Source organism: Oncorhynchus mykiss, chromosome 8 (assembly GCF_057628025.1).
Source record: "Oncorhynchus mykiss isolate SJ-2025 chromosome 8, ASM5762802v1, whole genome shotgun sequence".
In the NCBI taxonomy this organism is placed as follows: domain Eukaryota; kingdom Metazoa; phylum Chordata; class Actinopteri; order Salmoniformes; family Salmonidae; genus Oncorhynchus; species Oncorhynchus mykiss.
Genome location: NC_143029.1, coordinates 23,103,359 through 23,124,911, shown reverse-complemented (window position 1 = coordinate 23,124,911; position 21,553 = coordinate 23,103,359). Strand labels below are relative to the sequence as shown.

The 21,553-nt window shown below is 42.8% G+C and overlaps 1 protein-coding gene across 2 annotated transcripts; it reads right to left on the bottom strand.

Moving 5' to 3' along the window:
• Positions 1 to 10,936: 10,936 nt before the first annotated feature.
• LOC110529619 (headcase protein homolog) lies at positions 10,937 to 16,120 on the bottom strand. 2 transcript variants are annotated; one of them, XM_021611979.3, is made up of 4 exons: positions 15,695 to 16,120; positions 12,615 to 13,706; positions 11,681 to 11,835; positions 10,937 to 11,428 (listed from the first exon to the last, which is right to left on the bottom strand). In XM_021611979.3, exons 1-4 carry the CDS (start codon positions 15,852 to 15,854, stop codon positions 11,264 to 11,266), a joined length of 1,572 nt encoding a protein of 523 aa, XP_021467654.1. In that variant the 5' UTR covers positions 15,855 to 16,120; the 3' UTR covers positions 10,937 to 11,263. The 2 variants fall into 2 exon arrangements, with proteins under 2 accessions (XP_021467654.1, XP_021467653.1); XM_021611978.3 differs by having other exon boundaries at positions 12,615 to 13,709; positions 15,695 to 16,077.
• Between the last annotated feature and the right edge of the window lie 5,433 nt (positions 16,121 to 21,553).

The window sequence follows — 21,553 nt, the reverse complement described above, 5'->3', positions numbered from 1 at the left end:
AAGCATTCCAGAAGAATGCTGGCCCATGTTGTACTTCAATGCAGTTCAATGCAGTTGTCAAGTTGTCTGGATGTCCTGGGTGGTGGACCATTCTTGATACACACAGGAAACTGTTGAGCGTGAAAAGCCCAGTAGCGTTGCAGTTCTTGACACAAACCGTTGCGCCTGGCACCTACTACCATACCCCATTCAAATGCATTTCAATCTTTGTCTTGACCATTCCCCCTTTGAATGGCATACTTACACAATCCATGTCTCAATTATCTCAAGGCTTAGAAATCCTTCTTTAACCTCTCTGGGATCGTTCGGGACGCTAGCGCCCCACCTCGCCAACAGCCAGTGAAGTTACAGGGCGCCAAATTCAAAACAACAGAAATCTCATAATTAAAATTCCTCAACCATACAAGTATTTTACACAATTTTAAAGACACACTTCTCGTTAATCCAACCACAGAGTCCGATTTCAAAAAGGCTTTTCGGCGAAAGCAGAACATATTATTATGTTAGGTCAGCAACTAGTCACAGAAAGCATTCAGCCATTTTCCAACCAAAGAGAGGTGTCACAAAAAGCAGAAATATAGATAAAATTAATCACTAACCTTTGACGGTCTTCATCAGATGACACTCCCAGGACTCAATGTTACACAATACATGTATGTTTTGTTCGATCAAGATCATATTTATATCCAAAAACCTCAGATTACATTGGCACCATATTCAGAAATGCCTCCAAAACATCCAGAGAAATTGCAGAGCCACATCAAATAACAGAAATACCCATCATAAACTTTGATGAAAGATACATGTTTTATATAGAATTAAAGATACACTTGTTCTTAATGCAACCGCTGTGTCAGATTTCAAAAAAGCTTTACGGCAAAAGCACAATATTCAATAATCTGAGAACAGCGTTCAGCCACAAAAGCAAGCCATACAGTTACCCGCCAAATTGTGGAGTCAACAAAAGTCATAAATAGCATTATAAATCTTCACTTACCTTTGCTGATCTTTGTCGGAATGCACTCCCAGGACTCCCACTTCCAAAAGAAATGTTTGTTTTGTTCAATTACGTCCATATTTATGTCCAAATATCTCCGTTTTGTTCACGCGTTTAGTTCACTATTCCAAAGGCACAATGCGCAAGCGCAAAATCCAGATGAAAAATCAAAAGAGTTCCATTACAGTTTGAATAAACATGTCAAACAATGTTTACAATCAATCCTTAGTTTTTTTTTACAATAAATCTTCAATACTATTCCAACCGGACAATAGCGTATTCATTACCCGCATGACCGCGCAGTAACCAACTGATTGGTCTCAGCCTAGTCCACTTGTTAAAACAGCTCTTATTCAACACCCTTCCTCAAACTTTCTAAAGGTGGTTGACATCTGCTGGAAGCCTTGTGAAGTGCAATCTGGCCCCATAGACACAGCATATTGGATAGGCAATCACTTAAATGAAACTACAAACCTCAGATTTCCCACTTCCTGGTTGTATTTGTCTCAGGTTTTCGCCTGCCATATGAGTTCTGTTATACTCACAGACATCATTCAAACAGTTTTATAAACTTCAAAGTGTTTTCTATCCAATACCACTAATAATATAAACATAATAGCATCTGGGACAGAGTAGCAGGCAGTTTACTCTGGGCACCTTATTCATCCATGCTACTCAATACTGCCCCCCTGTCACCAAGAAGTTTTTAACCTGTCTCCTCCCCTTCATCTACACTGATTGAAGTGGATTTAACAAGTGACGTCAATAAGGGATCATGGTTTTCACCTAGATTCACCTGGTCAGTCTATGTCATGGAAAGAGCAGGTGTCCTTATTAATGATTTGTACACTCAGTGTGCAGTGCCTTCAGAAAGTATTCAGACCTCTACACCTTTTCAACATTTTGTTACATTACAGCCTTATTCCAAAATGGATTAAAATAAAATCTACACACAATACCCCATAATGACAAAACAAAAACCGTTTTTTTTAAATGTTCAAAAATGTATTAAAAATAAAAAACAGAAACACTTAAGTACTCAGACCCTTTGCTATGAGACTCGAAATTGAGCTCAGGTGCATCCTGTTTCCATTAATCATCCTTCAGGTGTTTCTCCAACTTGATTGGAGTCTTCCTGTGGTAAAGTTAATTGATTGTTCATGATTTGGAAAGTCGCACACACACACCTGTCAATATAAGGCCCCACAGTTGATAGTGCATATCAGAGCAAAATCAAGCCATGAGGTCGAAGTAATTAAATTCACACAGGACACCGGATAAGACAGGATAATTACACCAGATATAACACACTAACCCTAGACACAAACTATTGCAGCATAGATACTGGAGACTGAGACAGGAAGGGTCGGGAGACACAGTGGCCCCGTACGACGATACCCCCGGACAGGGCCAACCAGGCAGGATATAACCCCACCCACTTTGCCAAAGCACAGCCCTCACACCATTAGAGGGATATCCACAAACCACCAATGTACTACCCTGAGACAAGGCTGAGTATGGCCCACAAGGATCTCCCCCACTGCACGAACCCGGACAGTGACTCAACCCACTCAAGTGATGCACCCCTCCAGGGAAGGCATGGAAGAGCACTAGTAAGCCATTGACTCAGCCCCCGTAATAGGGTCAGAGGCAGATAATCCCAGTGGAGAGAGGGGAACCGGCCAGCCAGAGACAGCAAGGGCGGTTTGTCGCTTCAGTGCCCTTCCCTTCACCTTCGCACCCCTGGGCCAGACTACACTCAATCATAGGACCTACTGAAGAGATGAGTCTTCAATAAAGACAAAGGTCGAGACAGAGTCTGCGTCTCTCACATGGATAGGCAGACCATTCCATAACAATTGAGCTTCAAGGGACAATAAGGACTGTAGCATACATCTTGTGACTGTGGCATAAATCGGAGAGACAGGTAGGAGCAAGCCCATGTAATACTTTGTAGGTTAGCAGTAAAACCTTGAAATCAGCCCTAGCCTTAACAGGATGACAGTGTAGGGAGGCTAGCACTGGAGTAATATGATGAAATTGTTTGGTTCTAGTCAAGATTCTAGCAGCTGTATTTAGCCCTAACTGAAGTTTATTTAGTGCTTTATCCGGGTAGCCGGAAAGTAGAACATTGCAGTTGTCTAATCTAGAAGTGACAAAAGCATGGATTAGCTTTTCTGCATCATTTTAGGACAACATTTCTGATTGTTTTCAATGTTACAAAGATGGAAAAAAGCTGTCCTTGAAATATTCAATGTTTGTCAAACGAGAGATCAGGAACCAGAGTAACGCTGAGGTCTTTCAGTTTTATTTGAGACGACTGTACAACCAAGAGTAATTGTCTGTCAGGTTTCAGGTAAGACCCAACTGCAGACTGTGTAGAAGTAATTTTTTTATTGTAACAAGAGGGGTAGGAAAACGACAGGTCAAGGCAAGCAGGGGTCGATAATCCAGAGTAGGAGCAAAGGTACAGGACCGCAGGCAGGCTCAGTCAGAGTGGTCAGGCAGGTGGGCTCGGAGTCCAAACCAGGAGGGCGAGAAACGCGAGACTGGAAAAAGCAGGAGCTGAGACACAAAACACTTGTAGGCTTGAACAAACAAGACGAACTGGCACAGACAGACAGAAAACATAGGTATAAAAAAACAGGGTATAAGTGGGGAAGAAGGGCAGAACCTGGAGGGGGTGGAGACAAGCACAAGGACAGGTGAAACAGCTCAGGGCGTTACATTGTCAGATCCAACAAAGATTTCTTGGGACCTAGAACTAGCATCTCTGTTTTGTCCAAGTTTAAAAGTAAAACATTTGCCGCCATCCACTTCCTTGTCTGAAACACAGGCTTTCGGGAAGGGCAATTTTGGGGCTTTACCATGTTTCATAGAAATGTACAGCTGTGTATCATCCGCATAGTAGTGAAAGTTAACATTATGTTTCCGAATGACATCACCAAGATGTAAAAACAATAGCGGTCCTAAAACGAAACCTTGAGAAACACCGAAACTTACAATTGATTTGTCAGAGGACATACCATCCACAGAGACAAGCTGATATCTTTCCGACATATAAGATCTAAACCAGGTCAGAACTTATAGACCAATTAGGGTTTCCAATCTCCCCAAAATAATGTGGTGATTGATGGTGTCAAAAGCAGCACTAAGGTCTAGGAGCACAAGGACAGATGCAGAGTTTTGGTCTGACGCCTTTAAAAGGTCATTTACCACCTTCATGAGTGCAGTCTCAGTGCTATGATGGGGTCTAAAACCAGACTGAAGCCTTTTGTATACATTGTTTGTCTTCAGGAAGGCAGTGAGATGCTGCTTTTTATTAACATTTGAGAGGAATGTGAGATACGATATAGGCTGATAGTTTAAAAAAAAATCTGGGTTAAGGTTTGGCTTTTTCAAGAGAGGCTTTATTACTGCCACTTTTAGTTCCTCAGTTAGGTGGTTAACCTATTTTTGTACTCTGACGTCCTTGGGTAGGTGGAGGAATTCTAGGAATCTTTGGACGGCTTTTGATTATCCTTGGTTGGGGTCTATGCAGATTATTTGTTGCGATTGCAAACGTAATAAGATGGTGGGCCAATAGGTCAGGATTATGAGGAAAGGTATTAAGATCCACAATATTTATTCCACGGGACAAAACTAGGTCCAGGGTATGACTGTGGCAGTGAGTAGGTCCAGAGACATGTTGGACATCGATGATGCCTCTGAAAGCCTTTTGGAGTGGGTCTGTGGACTTTTCCATGCAAATATTAAAGTCACCAAAAATGGTTCGATAGGAATTCAGGGAACTCAGTCAGGAACGCTGTATACAGCCCAGGAAGCCTGTAAACAGTATCTATAAAAAGTGATTGAGTCAGCTGCATTGATTTCATGACTAGAAGCTCAAAAGACAAAAAGACTGTCTTTTTTTGTGAAAATTGAAATTTGCTATCAGAAATATTAGCAACACCTCCACCTTTGCGGAATGTGTGGGGGATATGGTCACTATTGTAACCAGGAGGAGGGGCCTAATTTAACACAGTAAATTCATCAAGCTTAAGCGTGTTTCAATCAGGCCAATCACACCAAGATTATGATTAGTGATTAGTTCATTGACTATAACTGCCTTGGAAGTGAGGGATCAAACATTAAGTTGCCCTATTTTGAGATGTGAGATATCACAATCTCTTTCAATAATGATAGGAAAGGAGGTCTTTATTCCAGTGAGATTGCTAAAGCGAACACCGCCATGTTTAGTTTTGCCTAACCTAGATCAAGGCACAGACACGGTCTCAATGGGGATACAGACTATGCTAGTGGCAGACTCCACTAAGCTGGCAGGCTGGCTGGCTGACAACCTGCTGCCTGGCATGCACCCTATGTCACTGTGGAGCAAGAGATGTCTCATTCTAAATTTTAAAATAGGGAACAGTTGTCTAACTTTTTTGGGGTTGTGTTTTTTTTTCTCTCCCTGATTTACATTCATCCTTTTCAGATAGTTTTTTAAAAATTGGGCAAAGGGGAGGGTGGTATCTTTTTTCTCTGGTTTACATTTGACCATTTGCAGGTTTTACTACATACATCATTTATTCCATCCTAGGCAAATTTCCTCACCTGCTTGCCTTGAATGAGCCTTCCCTATAAAAGTGTTTTGGTACATCCTTATGCACTATACTTCCACACACTAACTATACCACAGATCAATAAAGTCCACCAGTCTAACTTCTGTATCTTTCCTGCCCTCTTTCCACCATTCATCAGTGGTGTGAAAAGTACTTACGTAAAAAATACTTTAAAGTAGGGCCTCCCGAGTGGTGCAGCGGTCTAAGGCACTGCGGTGCTTGAGGCATCACTACAGACCTGGGTTTGATCCCAGGCTGTGTCACAACTGGTCATGACCGGATGTCCCATAGGGCGGCGCACAATTGGCCCAGCGTCACCTGGGTTAGGGGAGGGTTTGGTCCGGGGGGGCTTTACTTGGCTCATTGCGCTCTAGCAACTCCTTGTGGCAGGCTAGGCGCCTGCAGGCTAACTGCGGTCGTCAGTTGAACGGTGCAACTGGCTCCCTGGTTAAGCGAGTGGGTGTTAAAAAGTGTGGTTTGGCAGGTCATGTTTCGAAGGAAGCATGACTCGACCTTTGCCTCTCCTAAGCTTGTTGGGGAGTTGCAGCGATGAAAAAGGGGTAACATTTTATTATTTTTATTATAAGACACAGTAGAAAAATAAATTCCACCACACCTTTGTTTCATCACAATACCGGAGAGCAACATCTGTCCGGTGAAGTCCACAAAGCATTTTGCATGTAACAAACAGTTTCATGACCTACAGCCTGGTCAAGCAAGTTAATGTTTCGGACTACTAAACAACCATTGACTTAGAAACATGGTGAGTTCCCACAAGTGGAAAAGAAAACAGGTGCTGCCTGCACTATTCCAGCCACATTTCAACATCATCAAATCACCTGCACTTAGTTTAATACGGTGACAACTTTAAGATACCAAAAACAATTGAATCGAATCAAAGTAAGCTAAATATGATGTGGCTGTCGATGGTGCTGATTTGAGTGTGCGTGTGTGCAAGTAGAAAAAACAACGAGATGCAACAGTTGTGTAAATAAAGTTCCCTGTATGTGTTAACTCTTGGGGTGCCTTATTCCCCTCTACATTCTGCTTTTGATGTGATGTGATTGGTGTCAAGTCAAATCCAAACTGGCTTCCCGTGACACTTTTTTTTTGTGTATCAGGACCATTCACATTTGAGCTCACTCAGTTTAGCCAACACTGATTGGCTATTATTATTTTTAAATGATCAAGGGAGGCGAAATGCTCTCGCCTCCCTTGCATTCAATGCTACGGGCGACAACGATGTCATACTCTTTAAGACCAGACAGCCTCAGATAAGTGGGCTAAACATACTGAGAAAGAGGGGCGCTGTTTTGCTCGCTCGGGTGCTTCCTCCAGTGAGATACATTCCGCCTCTTGCGATTTTAAGTAAAATTATGAAACAGAGAGACGAAATATTTTTTACATGTATTTTTCCCTTCCCTTGACAGCCATGAATACACACCACTGATGTGCAAAGCTGATACAGACATACAGTACCCAAGACGACTCAAAGCTGAAATTGCCGCCAAAGTTGGTTCTACAAAGTATTGACTCAGGGGTGTCAATACTTATGTAAATTAGATATTTCTGTATTTCATTTCAATAAATACTTTCTGAATGCCCAGTTATTCAGGAAAGCTTAAAGTTGCACTGCCTCCTCTCCGATCCAAGTAGCTATTTTTCACTCACCTAGAACGCTTCAATATAGCCTAAATATAAAATGTATTACCTTTTTATGTGTGGCATTAACACAACCAGTCAAAGTTTTAATCAGATTAGGCTACTTCAAGGCTAACTGCACATGTTCGTCCAAAATATAATTCTAGCATCCAAACTGTGCACCGCCACGCCATTTGATAAATGCAAATAAACATCTGTTCAGTGTGCAAATTACAGGAGGCCAAAGGGGGCTCAAACCCCAGAAGAAAACAGGAGCTCCCCAAAATGCAACATAAGTCAAACTTTGGGGGGGGGTCTCTAATTGAACCATTCCCTTATTTGTTTAAAATGCCATTTGGTACTGATAGTGGTAAATATGAAAAGAAAAGCTTATTCCAAATGAAACGAACACCCCCACCTCTCTATCATAGTTTAAACCAGTGACAGTTGGTTCAGGCAGAGAGAGGGAGGCAAAGCAAAAGCTCTGTCTGCCCAAAATCTATCTATGTTAAGCATGCAAGGAATTTTTGTTTGGGGGCAATGAGTGTCGAATTTAGTCAAGATAAACATGAATTGTTATTTTGATATGTGAGGCTTATTTGATCTAATAGAATTATCATAATGCTTAGATTGTTACGAGTGTACTTGAAAGAGAGCGACCAGGCTCCATGTATTTGCTGACCTGTGACCCACTGACACCGCCCCCAGTTAGAGGGGAATAAGGCACCCCAAGAGTTAACACATACAGGGAACTTTATTTACACACCCTGACGAAAATGAAAATTGGGGATATAATTTGCATTTTTTTAGTGCTCTCTCTTTCATGGTCCTTGAAACTGGATTTGTGCCTTTGCTGACACCTCAGCAGGTAGCCTGGAGGGTAGGAGCGTTGGGCCAGTAACTGAAAGGTTGCTGGTTTGAATCCCGAGCTGACAAGGTAAAAATCTTTTGATCTGCCCCCGAGCAAGGCAGTCAAGCCAATATACCCTGGGTGCCGATGATGTAGATGTCGATTAAGGCAGCCCACTCCACCTCTCTGATTCAGAGGGGTTGGGTTAAATCAAAATCAAATTACATTTTATTAGTCCCATGCGCCGAATACAACAAGTATTTCAACCTTACAGTGAAATGCTTAATTTTAAGCCCCTAACCGACAGGGCAGTTTCAAAAAATCTGGATAAGAAGAAGAGATAAATAGTAACAAGTAATTAAAGAGTAGCAGTAAAAAAAATAACAGCATATACAGGGGGGGTGCCGGTACAGAGTCAATGTGCGGGGGCACCGGTTAGTTGAGGTAGTATGTACATGTAGGTAGAGTTAATTAAAGTGACTATGCATAGATGACAACAGAGAGTGGCAGAGAGTGGTGTGTAGATGGGAGGGGGGGGAGCTTGGTAGCTTGACATGTGGTAGCAGAGAGAACAGCCTATGACTAGGGTCTTTGACAATTTTTAGGGCCTTCCTTTGACACCGCCTGGTATAGATGGCAGGAAGCTTGGCCCCAGTGATGTACTGGGCTTTTCGCACTACCCTCTGTAGTGCCTTGCGGTCGGAGGCCGAGCAGTTGCCATACCAGGCAGTGACGCAACCAGGATGCTCTCGATGGTGCAGCTGTAGAACCTTTTGAGGATCTGAGGACCCATGCCAAATATTTTCAGTCTCCTGAGGGGGAATAGGTTTTGTCGTGCCCACTTCACGACTGTCATGGTGTGCTTGGACCATGTTAGTTTGTTGGTGATGTGGACACCAAGGAACTTGAAGCTCTCATCCTGCTCCACTGCAACCCCGTCGATGAGAATGGGGGCATGCTCGGTCCTCTTTTCCCTGTAGTCCTCAATCATCTCCTTTGTCTTGATCACGTTGAGGGAGAGGTAATTGTCCTGGCACCACCCGGCCAGGTCTCTGACCTCCTCCCTGAGGGGCCCATGTTGAGGATCAGCGTGGCGGATGTGTTACCTACCCTTACCACCTGGGGGTCGGCCCGTCAGGAAGTCCAGGATCCAGTTGCAGAGGGAGGTGTTTAGTCCAGGGTTCTTAGCTAATTGATGAGCTTTGAGGGCCCTATGGTGTTGAACGCTGATCTGTAGTCAATGAATAGAATTCTCACATAGGTGTTCCTTTTGTCCAGGTGGGAAAGGGCAGTGTGGAGTGCAATAGAGACTGCATCATCTGTGGATGTGTTGGGCGGTATGCAAATTGGAGTGGGTCTAGGGTTCCTGGGATGATGGTGTTGATGTGAGCCATGACCAGCCTTTCAAAGCACTTCATGGCTACAGACGTGAGTGCTACAGGTCGGTTGTCATTTAGGCAGGTTACCGTAGTGTTCTTGGGCACAGGCACTATGGTGGTCTGCTTAAAACATGTGGACTAGGTATCCCCCTTTCCTTTAGTATGGCGGCCCACAGAGACCACACAGGGTAATTGCCACGCTGCCAACCCGCGGTCCAGTGGAGTATGGTTCTGCGGTATCCAGTGTACTACTACCATGTGGATTATACCCCCTCTATGGAGCCTATGGAAACCCCACGCTTGAGGACGGTGCAGCATGGATCCTATGTTCCCTCTCCTCCACCTGTGGGATACTACTCAGCACCAGGTGGGGCTGCAGTAACACCCCAATGGGTGGACTACCAGAGAGCCACATTTCTGCATCCGTTGTATGGTTTTCCCTTTTCCGATTGTGTGCAGGAAGCACATTTTGCTCGTATGAAGCAGGATGTAACGGAGGCTTCTTCACATTATGGCAACAGAAAAATAGATCCCGGGCTTCCCCCAGTCAGGGGAGCCCTCTTCAACAGGTTGCAGTGGAGAACATGGGACAGTCATAGTACATCAGAAGGATGCCGCCTCTCCAGCCCCAGCAACATTGCTGGCTACTAATGTAACTTTAGGGTGAGTATATACAGTACCACTCAAAAGTTTGGACACACCTACTCATTCCAGGGTTTTTCTTTATTTGGACTATTTTCTACATTGTAGAATAATAGTGAGGACATCAAAACTATGAAATAACCCATGGAATCATATAGTAACCGAAAGTGTTAAATTAAAAATATATTTTATATTTGAGATTCTTCAAAGTAGCCACCCTTTGCCTCGATGACAGCTTTGCACACTCGTGGCATTCTCTTAACTAGCTTCATGAGGAATGCTTTCCCAACAGTCTTGAAGGAGTTCCCACATATGCTGAGCACTTGTTGGCTGCTTTTCCTTCAATCTGCGGTCCAACTCATCCCCAACCATCTCAATTGGGTTGAGGTCGGATGATTGAGGAGGCCAGTTATCTGATGCAGCACTTCATCACTCTCCTTGTTCAAATAGTGAGCTCATCCGTGGTGGTCGGCTAACCCTCAACCTTCTGGCCTGTAGCCCTGCATGGCATCGACTGTGCCACAAAGGCATGCTTAAGTAGTAAAGTCAATATCCACGTTTATAAACACAGGGTTGCTACAGTTATTGTTATTTGTGATCTTAAACATTATTTTGAGTGAGTGAATTCAATGAGAGGCTGTGCAATTATTTTTACAGTATGGGGGGGTTAGATTTTCGTCACTACACACCTTCAATATGTACCAATCACTGTGCACCAATAAGCCAAGCATTAACCAAAGAGATTCATAGTATCATTTAAAATGTACTAATTTCGACCGACTCTTTGCTGTTTGCCAATTATGACGAACGAGAACATGCAACATTTCTTTCTCTCCTTTATTAGAGATTTTTTGTAAAAATGCAATTTGACCTACAGATACATTCACTTGTCACAGTATATGTGTTGCTCGTCTTTTTAAGTGCCAGACAGCTCCAAACCGTTTAAGGTCTTATGAATATAATTTTTTCTGAAATCATATAGATGTTGTCTTGGAACTTTTTAGTGGAGTCATATTCTTTCTATACATTAAAAAAAGAGAAAACAAAAACTGAATCCCAGAAAAAATTATTCAAGGCTCAAAATTAAGTTGCCTAAGTTAAAAAAAAATGTAACAAGAGAAACAGCACTAGCATACATGCACAACATTTGTCAATAAGCTTCCAAGACTTTGAAGGAGGAGAATGGCTTGACAAAGTGGTAGTCGAGGTTCCCACAGTGGGGGCACTGCTGCACGTTGCTGTACTCTGAGAAGTACTGCATCCCCACCCTGACATCTATGACTGGCTTACCACAGTGCTTGCAGTTCAGACGGGCCTAAGGGCACAAAGAGAGGAAATGGCTATGGATCTGCAGTAGTTGACTTTGCCATTCATAATGTCAATGAGACTAATTGATAGCAAGAGATGTAGCCACAACACAACCTCCATTTTGCTCGGACTATGGCCCATGAAGTTACTTTATGGCAGCCTGCCATGTCCGAATGACGACCCTTGACCATGCAGACACTGACCCCCAAATTAATTTCAAACTCCTCATGAGAAGAAAAAGATGTGATGGCCTACTCACCTGACAACATGGCGTCGCAGCCAGTATATCATAGGTGTACATTGTCCCCAACTGGTGCCAGCTCCCATCCCACCTGGACTTGCACTTGATACATACAATTTTGTGGACTCCCTCCAGACAGTCGACACAGATTGCATACAGGTGCATCAGCCTCCCTTCACAAGAGAGACAATAGTTATTTAATAGAATCTACAATAAGCCCTACAGCGTGAAAAATACATGCATGAAAGGATTTCATTGTAACGCATATTAATCATGCATATCAAAGCCTGAAGATCAAAGCAACATCATCCATCCAGTTTTAATTCATATCCATGTGGTGAATAGCTACCAAGCTGCTCGTGGAAAATTGGGTAGATTGACTTGATTGATATGTATGATATGCTTGATCACATTCATGTGGCATAATCATTTCATTTACTTCTCAATTAAAGTCATTAATTGTATTGTGCCATGTTTATTATGGTGTGTTCTCATCTTAAATATATGCAAGAGATAACACCCTATATGCAGACCAGAATAATAAATTATGAAAATTATTATTCTGAACACCTTTGTCTGTCCCACCATACACCTTTTGAGTCCAAATAATTTGCTTGCAGCCACATACTGTAGCTCCTGAAACCTTATCAGCTGTCAACAGTAAGCTTGAACTTTTCACTGTACACATTTTTTCTACCTCAGCAGGAAGCTCGGAACCAAGGCAATCATTTTCAATGTTGTAATTACAGGTTTCCTGAGACTGTTTGTGGGAAAATATGTCCACAGAATATCAAACAAGAGTGATGCCATTTTCCGTTAGCAATTTTTGAGTTTGTAGCCTATCACAACATACTTATGAGGCATGTGCAATGTTTTGGCTGTCTGCTGAACCTGATAGCTTAAGTGTTTCAAATTCAGTTCCTCAGAGACAGACATTGTTCCGCAGGCCTACCTTGCAGGTGGCACGGCACATCGTACTCAATCTCATCATGTCTAGCGGGGCTCAGGAACAGGGTCCCGTCCACCAGGGGGAACTGCTCAAAGACAGGCAGGGTGCGGTGGCACAGGGCACAGTTGACCATGTTCCTGTGGCTGGCGCTCAGAGCCGACAGGATGTACCTCCTCAGGTCCTCTCCCTGGCCCGCCTGGGCATCATCCTCCATACGTACGTGGTAGGTGTTCAGCTTGTGTCTGGGAATGTGGGTCAGCAGCTCTGTGAGGTCCAGCCTTCGCAGGAACTGCACTGGGTTGTCCCCCAGGGTGAGTCTGGGCAGAGGCAAGATGGTGTGATCCAGGTGGCCTCCGCGACCCAGCATGCCGCTTGCCAGCATGTGCTTCCGGTGGCTATCCATGTGCACTGCATTCTTCAGGAACTCCCCCAGGTGCCGGGAGTTGCGGGGCCCTGCGAAGGCGGGCGGGGAGAAGAAGGAGAAGCCTAACGGAGGGGACTGGCCCGGGGACTCAGAGGGTGAGCGGGGCCCCAGGCTGCTTGCACAGAACAGCCCTACGTGTCCCCTCTCTTGAGAGTTCTGCCGATCCACTGACTGTCGGCGAGGCAACTCCTGACTTGCTCTGTGAGCCAGTTTACTGCCCCCATGTAACTTGCCCCTCTTAGGATCATCAGGCAGATCCAACCCACCTCCACATGCACCCCCTCCAGCTCCAGTTAGGCTGCTCAACTTCCCCAGGCTCTTCTCCAGAGGGATCTTCTTCTTTACATCTGTCATGCGCTTCACCTGGTACCAGTTTGTGTCTTTCTTAAGGTGGCCCTGGCCACAGCGGCAGGAGCAGAAGCGGAAGGCCAGGTCGTATCCCTTCTTAGTCCACATGTTCTGCCGGCACTGCTTCTCATTCCAGCTGCGGGCCCTTCCAATGCAGTTGAACTGGACCAGGATGCTGCTCTCCCACTCGTAGAAGCACTGCAAGTGCATCCAGTTGCCATAGGGGCAGCTATCACTGTTGCACACTACACGTTGATAGTCATCCTTCTCAAGGTCAATGTCTCTGGCTAGACTGCACACAAGAGGGGTGGCACAGGGGGTTTCTGCTGAACACAAAACAAAAGAGTTACTATATCACTCAAAAATATATTATAACATCTTCATATGAAGTATGACTTGAAAATAAAAACAAACATGAGCTTTTGAGGCACAAAATTCACTTTGGACATATCACAGAACAACAAAATGATATTAAACATAATAGATTTGAATTCATGCTGTAAAGACTAACTCCTGTGAATGCAATGTTGAAAATATTCCATGCTGTTGGTGAACGACTCAGGACTGAAACATCAACGCAGAGCCTGTCTGGAACTTAACATTAAACAGTAATGGACTGTGTGAATATTCAAAAATAAGAAGAATGCTAATGGAATCTGTGTTATTTTGCAACATAAGAGCCATCATCACTGAGCATGGATCACTGAGAAAGGCCATCTGAATACACATCAGACAGGGAAACCCATCAGTACAGCCAAGTGAGTGGGAAAGTAGTCCAATGAATAGATTTAATGAAAATGTGGCCTTCAACGATTCAGGGGAGACCTTTAATTAAGTAATTAAAGAAGCACTACACTCATAGAAAAAGCGTTCCAAAAGGGTTCTTTGGCTGTCCCCATAGGAGAACTGTGGAAAGGGCTCTACTTTTAACCCAAAACAGTTCTACATGTAACACAAAAGAGTTATAGCTGGAACCAAAAACGGTTCTTCAGGCAGCTGAAGAACCGTTTCAGGTTCTAGATCAGTCTGGTCTCAGACTAGACATCACATAGTAAATGTAAAACCAGTACAGTAAAATTGTACAATATGTTACGTTTGGTATGGGTACATGAGACAGAAGGTTACTTAAGGCAAAAATGAAAGTAGGTTGGCTCGTCGTGGGTAGACGTATAATGCGAATGTCTACCAACCCAAATGTTGCATATTCGAATCTAATCACGGACAACTTTAGCAACTACTCACTACTTTTTAGCTATTTTCAAATACATAGCATGTTAACTAACCCTTCCCCTAACTCATAACCTACGTTAGACACATAGCCACCTAGCTACCGATAGCCAAAAACTATTGGAATTTGTCAAATATGATACATTTAGCAAATTTGTTACATATTGTACGAATTTCAATTTGTAACATACAATACCAAATGGATGATAGACATCCACAAATTAATACATACGATACAAAACATATCATACTAAGACAAATGCAAATCCAGGACACTCCAATTAGTATCATTTGTGAATGTCCGTCAACCACTTAAAATGATGTTATGAATTACAATTCATATATATTACGAATTGCAATTTGTTCAATATGTTACGAATTTGAGGTGTATAGTATGTTACAAATTCCAATTTGCTGTGGCTAATGTTAGCTAGGTGGCTAAATGGATAACGTTAACTAGGTTATGGGAAGGGTTAGCTAACATGCTAAGTAGTTGCAAAGTAGCTAAAAAGTAGTAAGTAGTTGCAAAGCTAATTAGCTCAAATGCTAAAGTTGCCATGATGAGATTTGAACACGTAACCTTTGGGTTGTTAGACGTTAGGGTTAGCTAACATGCTAAGCAGTTGCAAAGTTACTAATTAGTTAAAATTGTCTGTGATGAGATTCAAACACGCAACTTTGAGTTGCTACATGTTTGCGTTATAGGCTCACCCATCCACCCCGACCAATCACTTTACTTTCGTTTACCGCCTAAAAAAACATTCGGTCTTATGTAGGGCGGTTACCAAAGGTAACTTAACGTACTCATTGACGTTTCCCGGATATACGTTTATTATGTTACTCTAGTCTAAGAGACCAGGCTGAATGTGTGCGTCGTGATATGGCAGTGCATGGAGCTCCATGTCAACGCATCATTAAATTACCAATGTATAATTCTAGTCGCCAATAAAGCAATAACACGTGAGTTAGGTACAGTCGATGACAACAATGATATGTGAAGCAACGTAAGCTTGCCGTCTAGTGCGTATGCAATAAAATCCATTGCAATAACTTGTCACGCATGTTTTGACAATTTCACACTTACCACTTGTATGCTCGTGTAACGGTGCAGCTGTAGCACCCAATAAGGTTGTTACCCCTGGTGCTCCCACTGTTGCGGCAGCACTGGCTCCATTTTCTTGCTCATCTCCACTACTATTAGTGCGTTTATTTCTCTTCCCCTTGTTGCTTTTCTGGTTGGGCATTTTACTGATCCTGATATGAATAATTTCAAACTATAATCGACTGTCTGACATTTCTGCGGGTTCCATTTGAATCCCACTTCAAATTAACTGATTCTCTCTTCTTGATTGCTGGTGGTACTGTTTTTGCAGCTATATCACCATCTAGATTTCTGCAGTTGTGACAGCAAAGGTAACCTACGAAGAAGGCGTGTCCGTTTCTTGTTTTGATTCCTGCTTTGAATGTAGATCGGTCAGGCGCTGTTCTGTTTTCCTCCTGCCTCCATGACGAAACACGGCCCCGCCCCCCGACCCATTGCTGTAAGTTATAATTAGATCTAGCAAGGGAGTCCCAAGTAAAGGGGCCTGGTAGGAAGGGGAATCCACGGTAATACCTCAGGATCAAGTCAATGCTTTATCTGGTTTATCTGAGGCTACAGTTGCAGTCATAATCTTCTATGGCTTTGCCAACAATAGATTGATTGAGTGCAGACTTGCACACATGCAGTTGCATGGTCTCCTATCCTTTTCATGAATACAAATGTTCTTCAATAATACAGTAGAGGCAGAGTGCAATGTAATAACACAGCATAAGGCTACAAAAAGATAGATGTATGCAATGCATCTGTTGTATTGGGCTAATAATCAGGCTGCAAAGTAAAGGTTTGTACTTTATTCACCATCGTCAGAACCCCCCCCATTGCTTTCTTAGGAATGTATTATTTCCATTATAAGACAATGATGAACTTTGGAAAGGAACTGCACTTTGATGAAGTTTGATAATGATCATACTGTAAATGCATTGTATTAGTTCAGAGAAATTGTACAATGCTAAATTTGTCATTGTTTTTATTTATTTTTCTAACCATTTCCTTGAAGAATTACAATTGCTTCCCATATCAAGTTTCACATTTCTTTCCTACCAGAGCACAATACTAAGTATGTGTTTCCTTGAATAACAGTAGCACCATGCATTGGAAAAACTAAAATGCAAGTGCTTCAAGAGAGGCTTTTGCAAAAGCAGTATGTGCAAAGGTCTCTCTTGAAGCACTTGCTATCTTAGTTTTTCTAAGGAGTTCCACACGAGGTAGCAAAATTACCATTTAAACAATCAATTAATTTGCCATTTAGTGATTCCTGTAAGGGTTAATAAAACAGCAGGAAGTTGTTTCCTAAGAAGTCTACGTATTTCATCCCCTAGAAATACAATATTTGTAGTCCTAAGAATTTATAAAATGTTGATTTATGATCCCTGGTAGATGTAATAGTAAAGCCTCAAAGAAACGCTTGACTTATCACCTGAATAATGATAACACACTCCTACAAGAATGAAGCTGATGGTTATCAACATTGTCATGGACACCTTGCAGGAGCAGCTCCCCTTCAAAAGCGATGATCTTTTTCCTCTTGGCAGCCCTCAGAAAGATCTTGGCAGCCCTCAGAATCACAACCAAAGCCTCAAAGATATTGGTGCACTTATAGGCATTGAACAGAACACCAAATTTGACACTAGTTTGTCCATCTGAATGTGTAAAACAAAGCAGGGTTTAGTAAGGAGAAATCAACATTCCTAAAGCTCCTGTGAATGTCTATGACATTGTTGTTTCCACTAACACTGCATGGTAATGGCAAGGCTTCCCCACCTAGTTCCATCTCCCCACCAAAACATTCAGAAACATTAATCATTATATATACCGTTCAGATAAACAGTGGATCATACTGAAACAATACACTCAAATAGGCTGTGTCAGCTGAGGAGCAAAAAAGAGGAAGCATGGCTCTAAACAAATATGAAAGCCAGGGGATTTTCAACAGCAGGAGAGAGCATGAGGTAGTGGAGCTAATATGAGGTGGAACAGCCAGAGAGGAGTTCACAAACAGTTGCTGCACTGCCTGAGGATAAAGAGCAAGTGTCCAAATGAAGACTAAATACGCGTACTTTTATTGTACTAATTAATTACAGATCTCATTACTAGCATTATGATTCTGGGAATCCACACAGTGTGCAGACTTTGATTACACCCCAGTACTAGAATTGTAGAGGTTTTAAAATACAGTGCATCCCCTATTGCAGGAATCACACCACCTATCCCTGGTGATTTTATTATTTTAACAGATTGTCTTGCAAAGTACACTACATTACCAAAAGTATGTGGACACCTGCTCTTCGAACATCTCATTCCAAAATCATGGGCATTATTATAGAGTTGGTGCTGACTTTGCTGCTATAACAGCCTCCACTCTTCTGGGAAGGCTTTCCATTAGATGTTGGAACATTGCTGAGGGCACTTGCTTCAATTCAGCCACAAGCATTAGTGAGGTCGGGCACTGATGTTGTCATTGTATGCTGTAGCGTTAAGATTTCCCTTCACTGGAACTAAGGGGCCTAGCCCGAACCATCAAAAACAGCCCCAGACCATTATTCCTCCCTCACCAAAAATGTACAGTTGGCACTATGCATTGAGACAGGTAGCGTTCTCCTGGCATCCGCCAAACCCAAATTCGTCTGTCGGACTGCCAGATGGTGAAGCTCCAGAGTCCTATTGCTCCAGAGTCCTATGGCGGGAAGCTTAACACCACTCCAGCCGACACTTGGCATTGTGATCTTAGGCTTGTGTGCGGATGCATGGCCATGGAAACCCATTTCATGAGGCTCCCTACGAACAGTTATTGTTCTGCCGTTATTTCCAGAGGCAGTATGGAACTCTGTTGTGAGTGTTGGAACCAAGGACATACAATTTATACATGCTACGTGCTTCAGCACTCGGTGGTCCCGTTCTGTGAGCTTGTGTTGCCTACCACTTCGCGGCTGAGCCGTTGTTGCTCATAGACGTTTCCACTTCACAATAACGGCATTTACAGGCAACCAGGACAGCTCTAGAAAGGCAGAAATTTGACGAACTGACTTGTTAGAAAGGTGGCATTCTATGACAGTGCCATATTGAAAGTCACTGAGCACTTCAGTAAGGCCATTCTACTGTCAATGTTTGTCTATGGAGATTGCATGGCTGTGTGCAAATTTTTATACACCTGTCAGCAACAGGGTTGGCTGAAATAGCCAAATCCACTAATTTGAAGGGGTGTCCACATACTTTTGTATATATAGTGTCTATTGACAGATTGATTGACTACTATCTGTTTGATTTTTGCATTGGTTATTGTTATAAACAACGTGCACTGTAATACTAGATTAGACTTATTTTTACTGGCAAACAGTTGGATCTCTACAATAAGCAGAGATACTTCATGTTGAACCGTCATTGTCCCTAGAAGTACAACAAAGTGTATAATGTCACATGCCAATATTATACAGGTGTTCCCAGAAGCCAAAATCAATAGCAAGGGAGAATAATGGGAGGGGTGTCATAATGAAGACATTTAAGTCATAACATTCCTTGTATTGTATTATTATAATGTATGGTACCTTATTAATACAGGATATTCCAACAAAGTATTTTTAAAGATAGACTACATTGTTGCTAAATGGTCTACAGCAGCAGAAGAAACAAATCAGTGTCACATTGTAACAAGCTGCAATTATGGGCACATTCGAACAGATCACTTTTGTGTCACGGCCTTTCAAAGTGTGTTGCATTATGGGGATAAACATTTTTCGACTTGCACCTACAGTACATGTCAACTGCATGAACTTTATAAAAATCATGTGATCATAGGTCATGAAGTTGAATGCAGTCGACTGAAAGTTTCTGCAGTTGCTCTTCAACTTCGTCCTACATTGTGGTATTCATCATTGTCAACCAATCAATAGGGTGTTTTTGTTTGAACCACACAACGTAAACAGAGAGGAAGAGGCAAAGCAAGAGGGATAACTCGGCCCAAAATCTGTCTTTTCCAGCAAGTGCCATTTCTTCCGCTTACCAAGCAAAGAGTTTTTGTATGGAGGACAATGAGTGTTGAATTTGGTTAACAAAAAATGTAATGGCCTAAGTAGGACATGTGACATCCCGGCAACTTTGAGAAGAAAACACTATCGAAGTTGTGCTTGTTATTGCTATCTGGGACCCTTGGGAAATGTAAATGTGACCCTAACCATCACCCTTACCTAACCGTAACTATTTTACATTTCAAATGGGGTAAAGTCAGAGTTGGGACATCCCAAGAATCCCAGATAGCACCTACCTTGTTTAGCATGATGGCGCCGACAGAGATGGTTGCCTTGCTTCTAGTCACTAAGAAACTATGCAGATTTAGTTTTTTATATATTATTTCTTACATTGTTAGCCCAGAGAATCTTAAGTGTTATTACATACAGCCGGAAATAACTATTGGATATCAGAGCGATGTCAACTTACCAACATTACGACCAGGAATACGACTTTCCCGAAGCGGATCCTTTGTTCGCACCACCACCCAGGACATTGGATCTGATTCCAGAGGCCGACCCAAAACAACATCGCCACAGAAGAGGTAGACGGAGCGGCCTCCTGGTCAGACTTTGAAGGCGTGCACACCACCCACTGCTTTCGAGTATAATACTCGCCAATGTCCAGTCTCTAGATAACAAGGTAGACTAAATTAGGGCAAGGGTTGCTTTCCAGAGAGATATCCGTGATTTTAACATTCTCGGTTTCACGGAAATATGGCTCTCTCAGGATATGCTGTCCGAGTCGGTACAGCCACCGGGATTCTTTATGTGTCGAGCAGACAGAAATAAACATCTCTGGGAAGGAGGAGGGCGGGGGGTGTATGCTTCATGATTAACAACTCACGGTGTAATCATAACATACAGGAACTCAAGTCATTTTGTTCATCTGACCTAGAGTTTCTTACAATCAAATGCCAACCATATTATCCCCCAGGAGAATTCTCGTCGGTTATTATCACAGCCGTGCATATCCCTCCTCAAGCCGATACCACGACGGCCGTCAAGGAACTTCACTGGACTCTATGCAAACTGGAAAACATATATCCTAAGGCTGCATTTATTGTAGCTTGAGATTTTAACAAAGCAAATTTGAGAACAAGGCTATCAGCATATTGTCTGTAGAACTTGTGCGTGCAATACACTGGATCACTGCTACTCTAACTTCTGTGATGCATACAAGGCCCTCCCCCGCCCTCCCTTCGGCAACTCCGACCATGACTCCATTTTGCTCCTACCGTCCTATAGGCAGAAACTCAAACAGGATATACCTGTGACTAGAACTATTCAACGCTGGTCTGACCAATCGGAATCCACATTTCAAAATTGTTTTGATCACACGGACTGGGAAATGTTCCGGGCAGCCTAAGAGAATAATATTGATTTATACACTGATTTGTGAGTGAGTTTATAAGGAAGGGCATTGGAGATGATGTACCCATTTTGACTAAAAACTTACCCTAACCAGAAATCATGGATACATGGCAGTATTCGTGCAAAACTGAAAGCGCGAACCACTGCATTTAACCTTAGAAAGATGACTGGGAATAAGGCAATCAAACAAGCGAAATGTCAGTATAGGGACAAAGCGGAGTCGCAATTCAACGACAGACGCATGTGGCAGGGTCTACAGGCAATTACAGACTACAAAAAGAAAACTAGTCACGTCATGGACACAGGCGGCTTGCTTCCAGATAAATTAAACACCTTTGCCTGCTTTGAAGATAATGCAACCTCAGTTGGCTGAAGAAATTTGGCTTGTCACCTAAAACCTTCACAAACCTTTACAGATGCATAATTGAGAGCATCCTGTCGAGCTGTATCGCCGCCTGGTACGGCA

Coding starts and splice junctions, on each gene's coding strand:
- LOC110529619 (XM_021611978.3), bottom strand. CDS start 15,854: ATGCCCAACCAGAAAAGCAACAAGGGGAAGAGAAATAAACGCACTAAT. Junction 13,710..15,694: donor GTTACACGAGCATACAAGTG/GTAAGTGTGAAA, acceptor TTTTGTGTTCAG/CAGAAACCCCCTGTGCCACC. Junction 11,836..12,614: donor TGTGCCGTGCCACCTGCAAG/GTAGGCCTGCGG, acceptor TCTCTTGTGAAG/GGAGGCTGATGCACCTGTAT.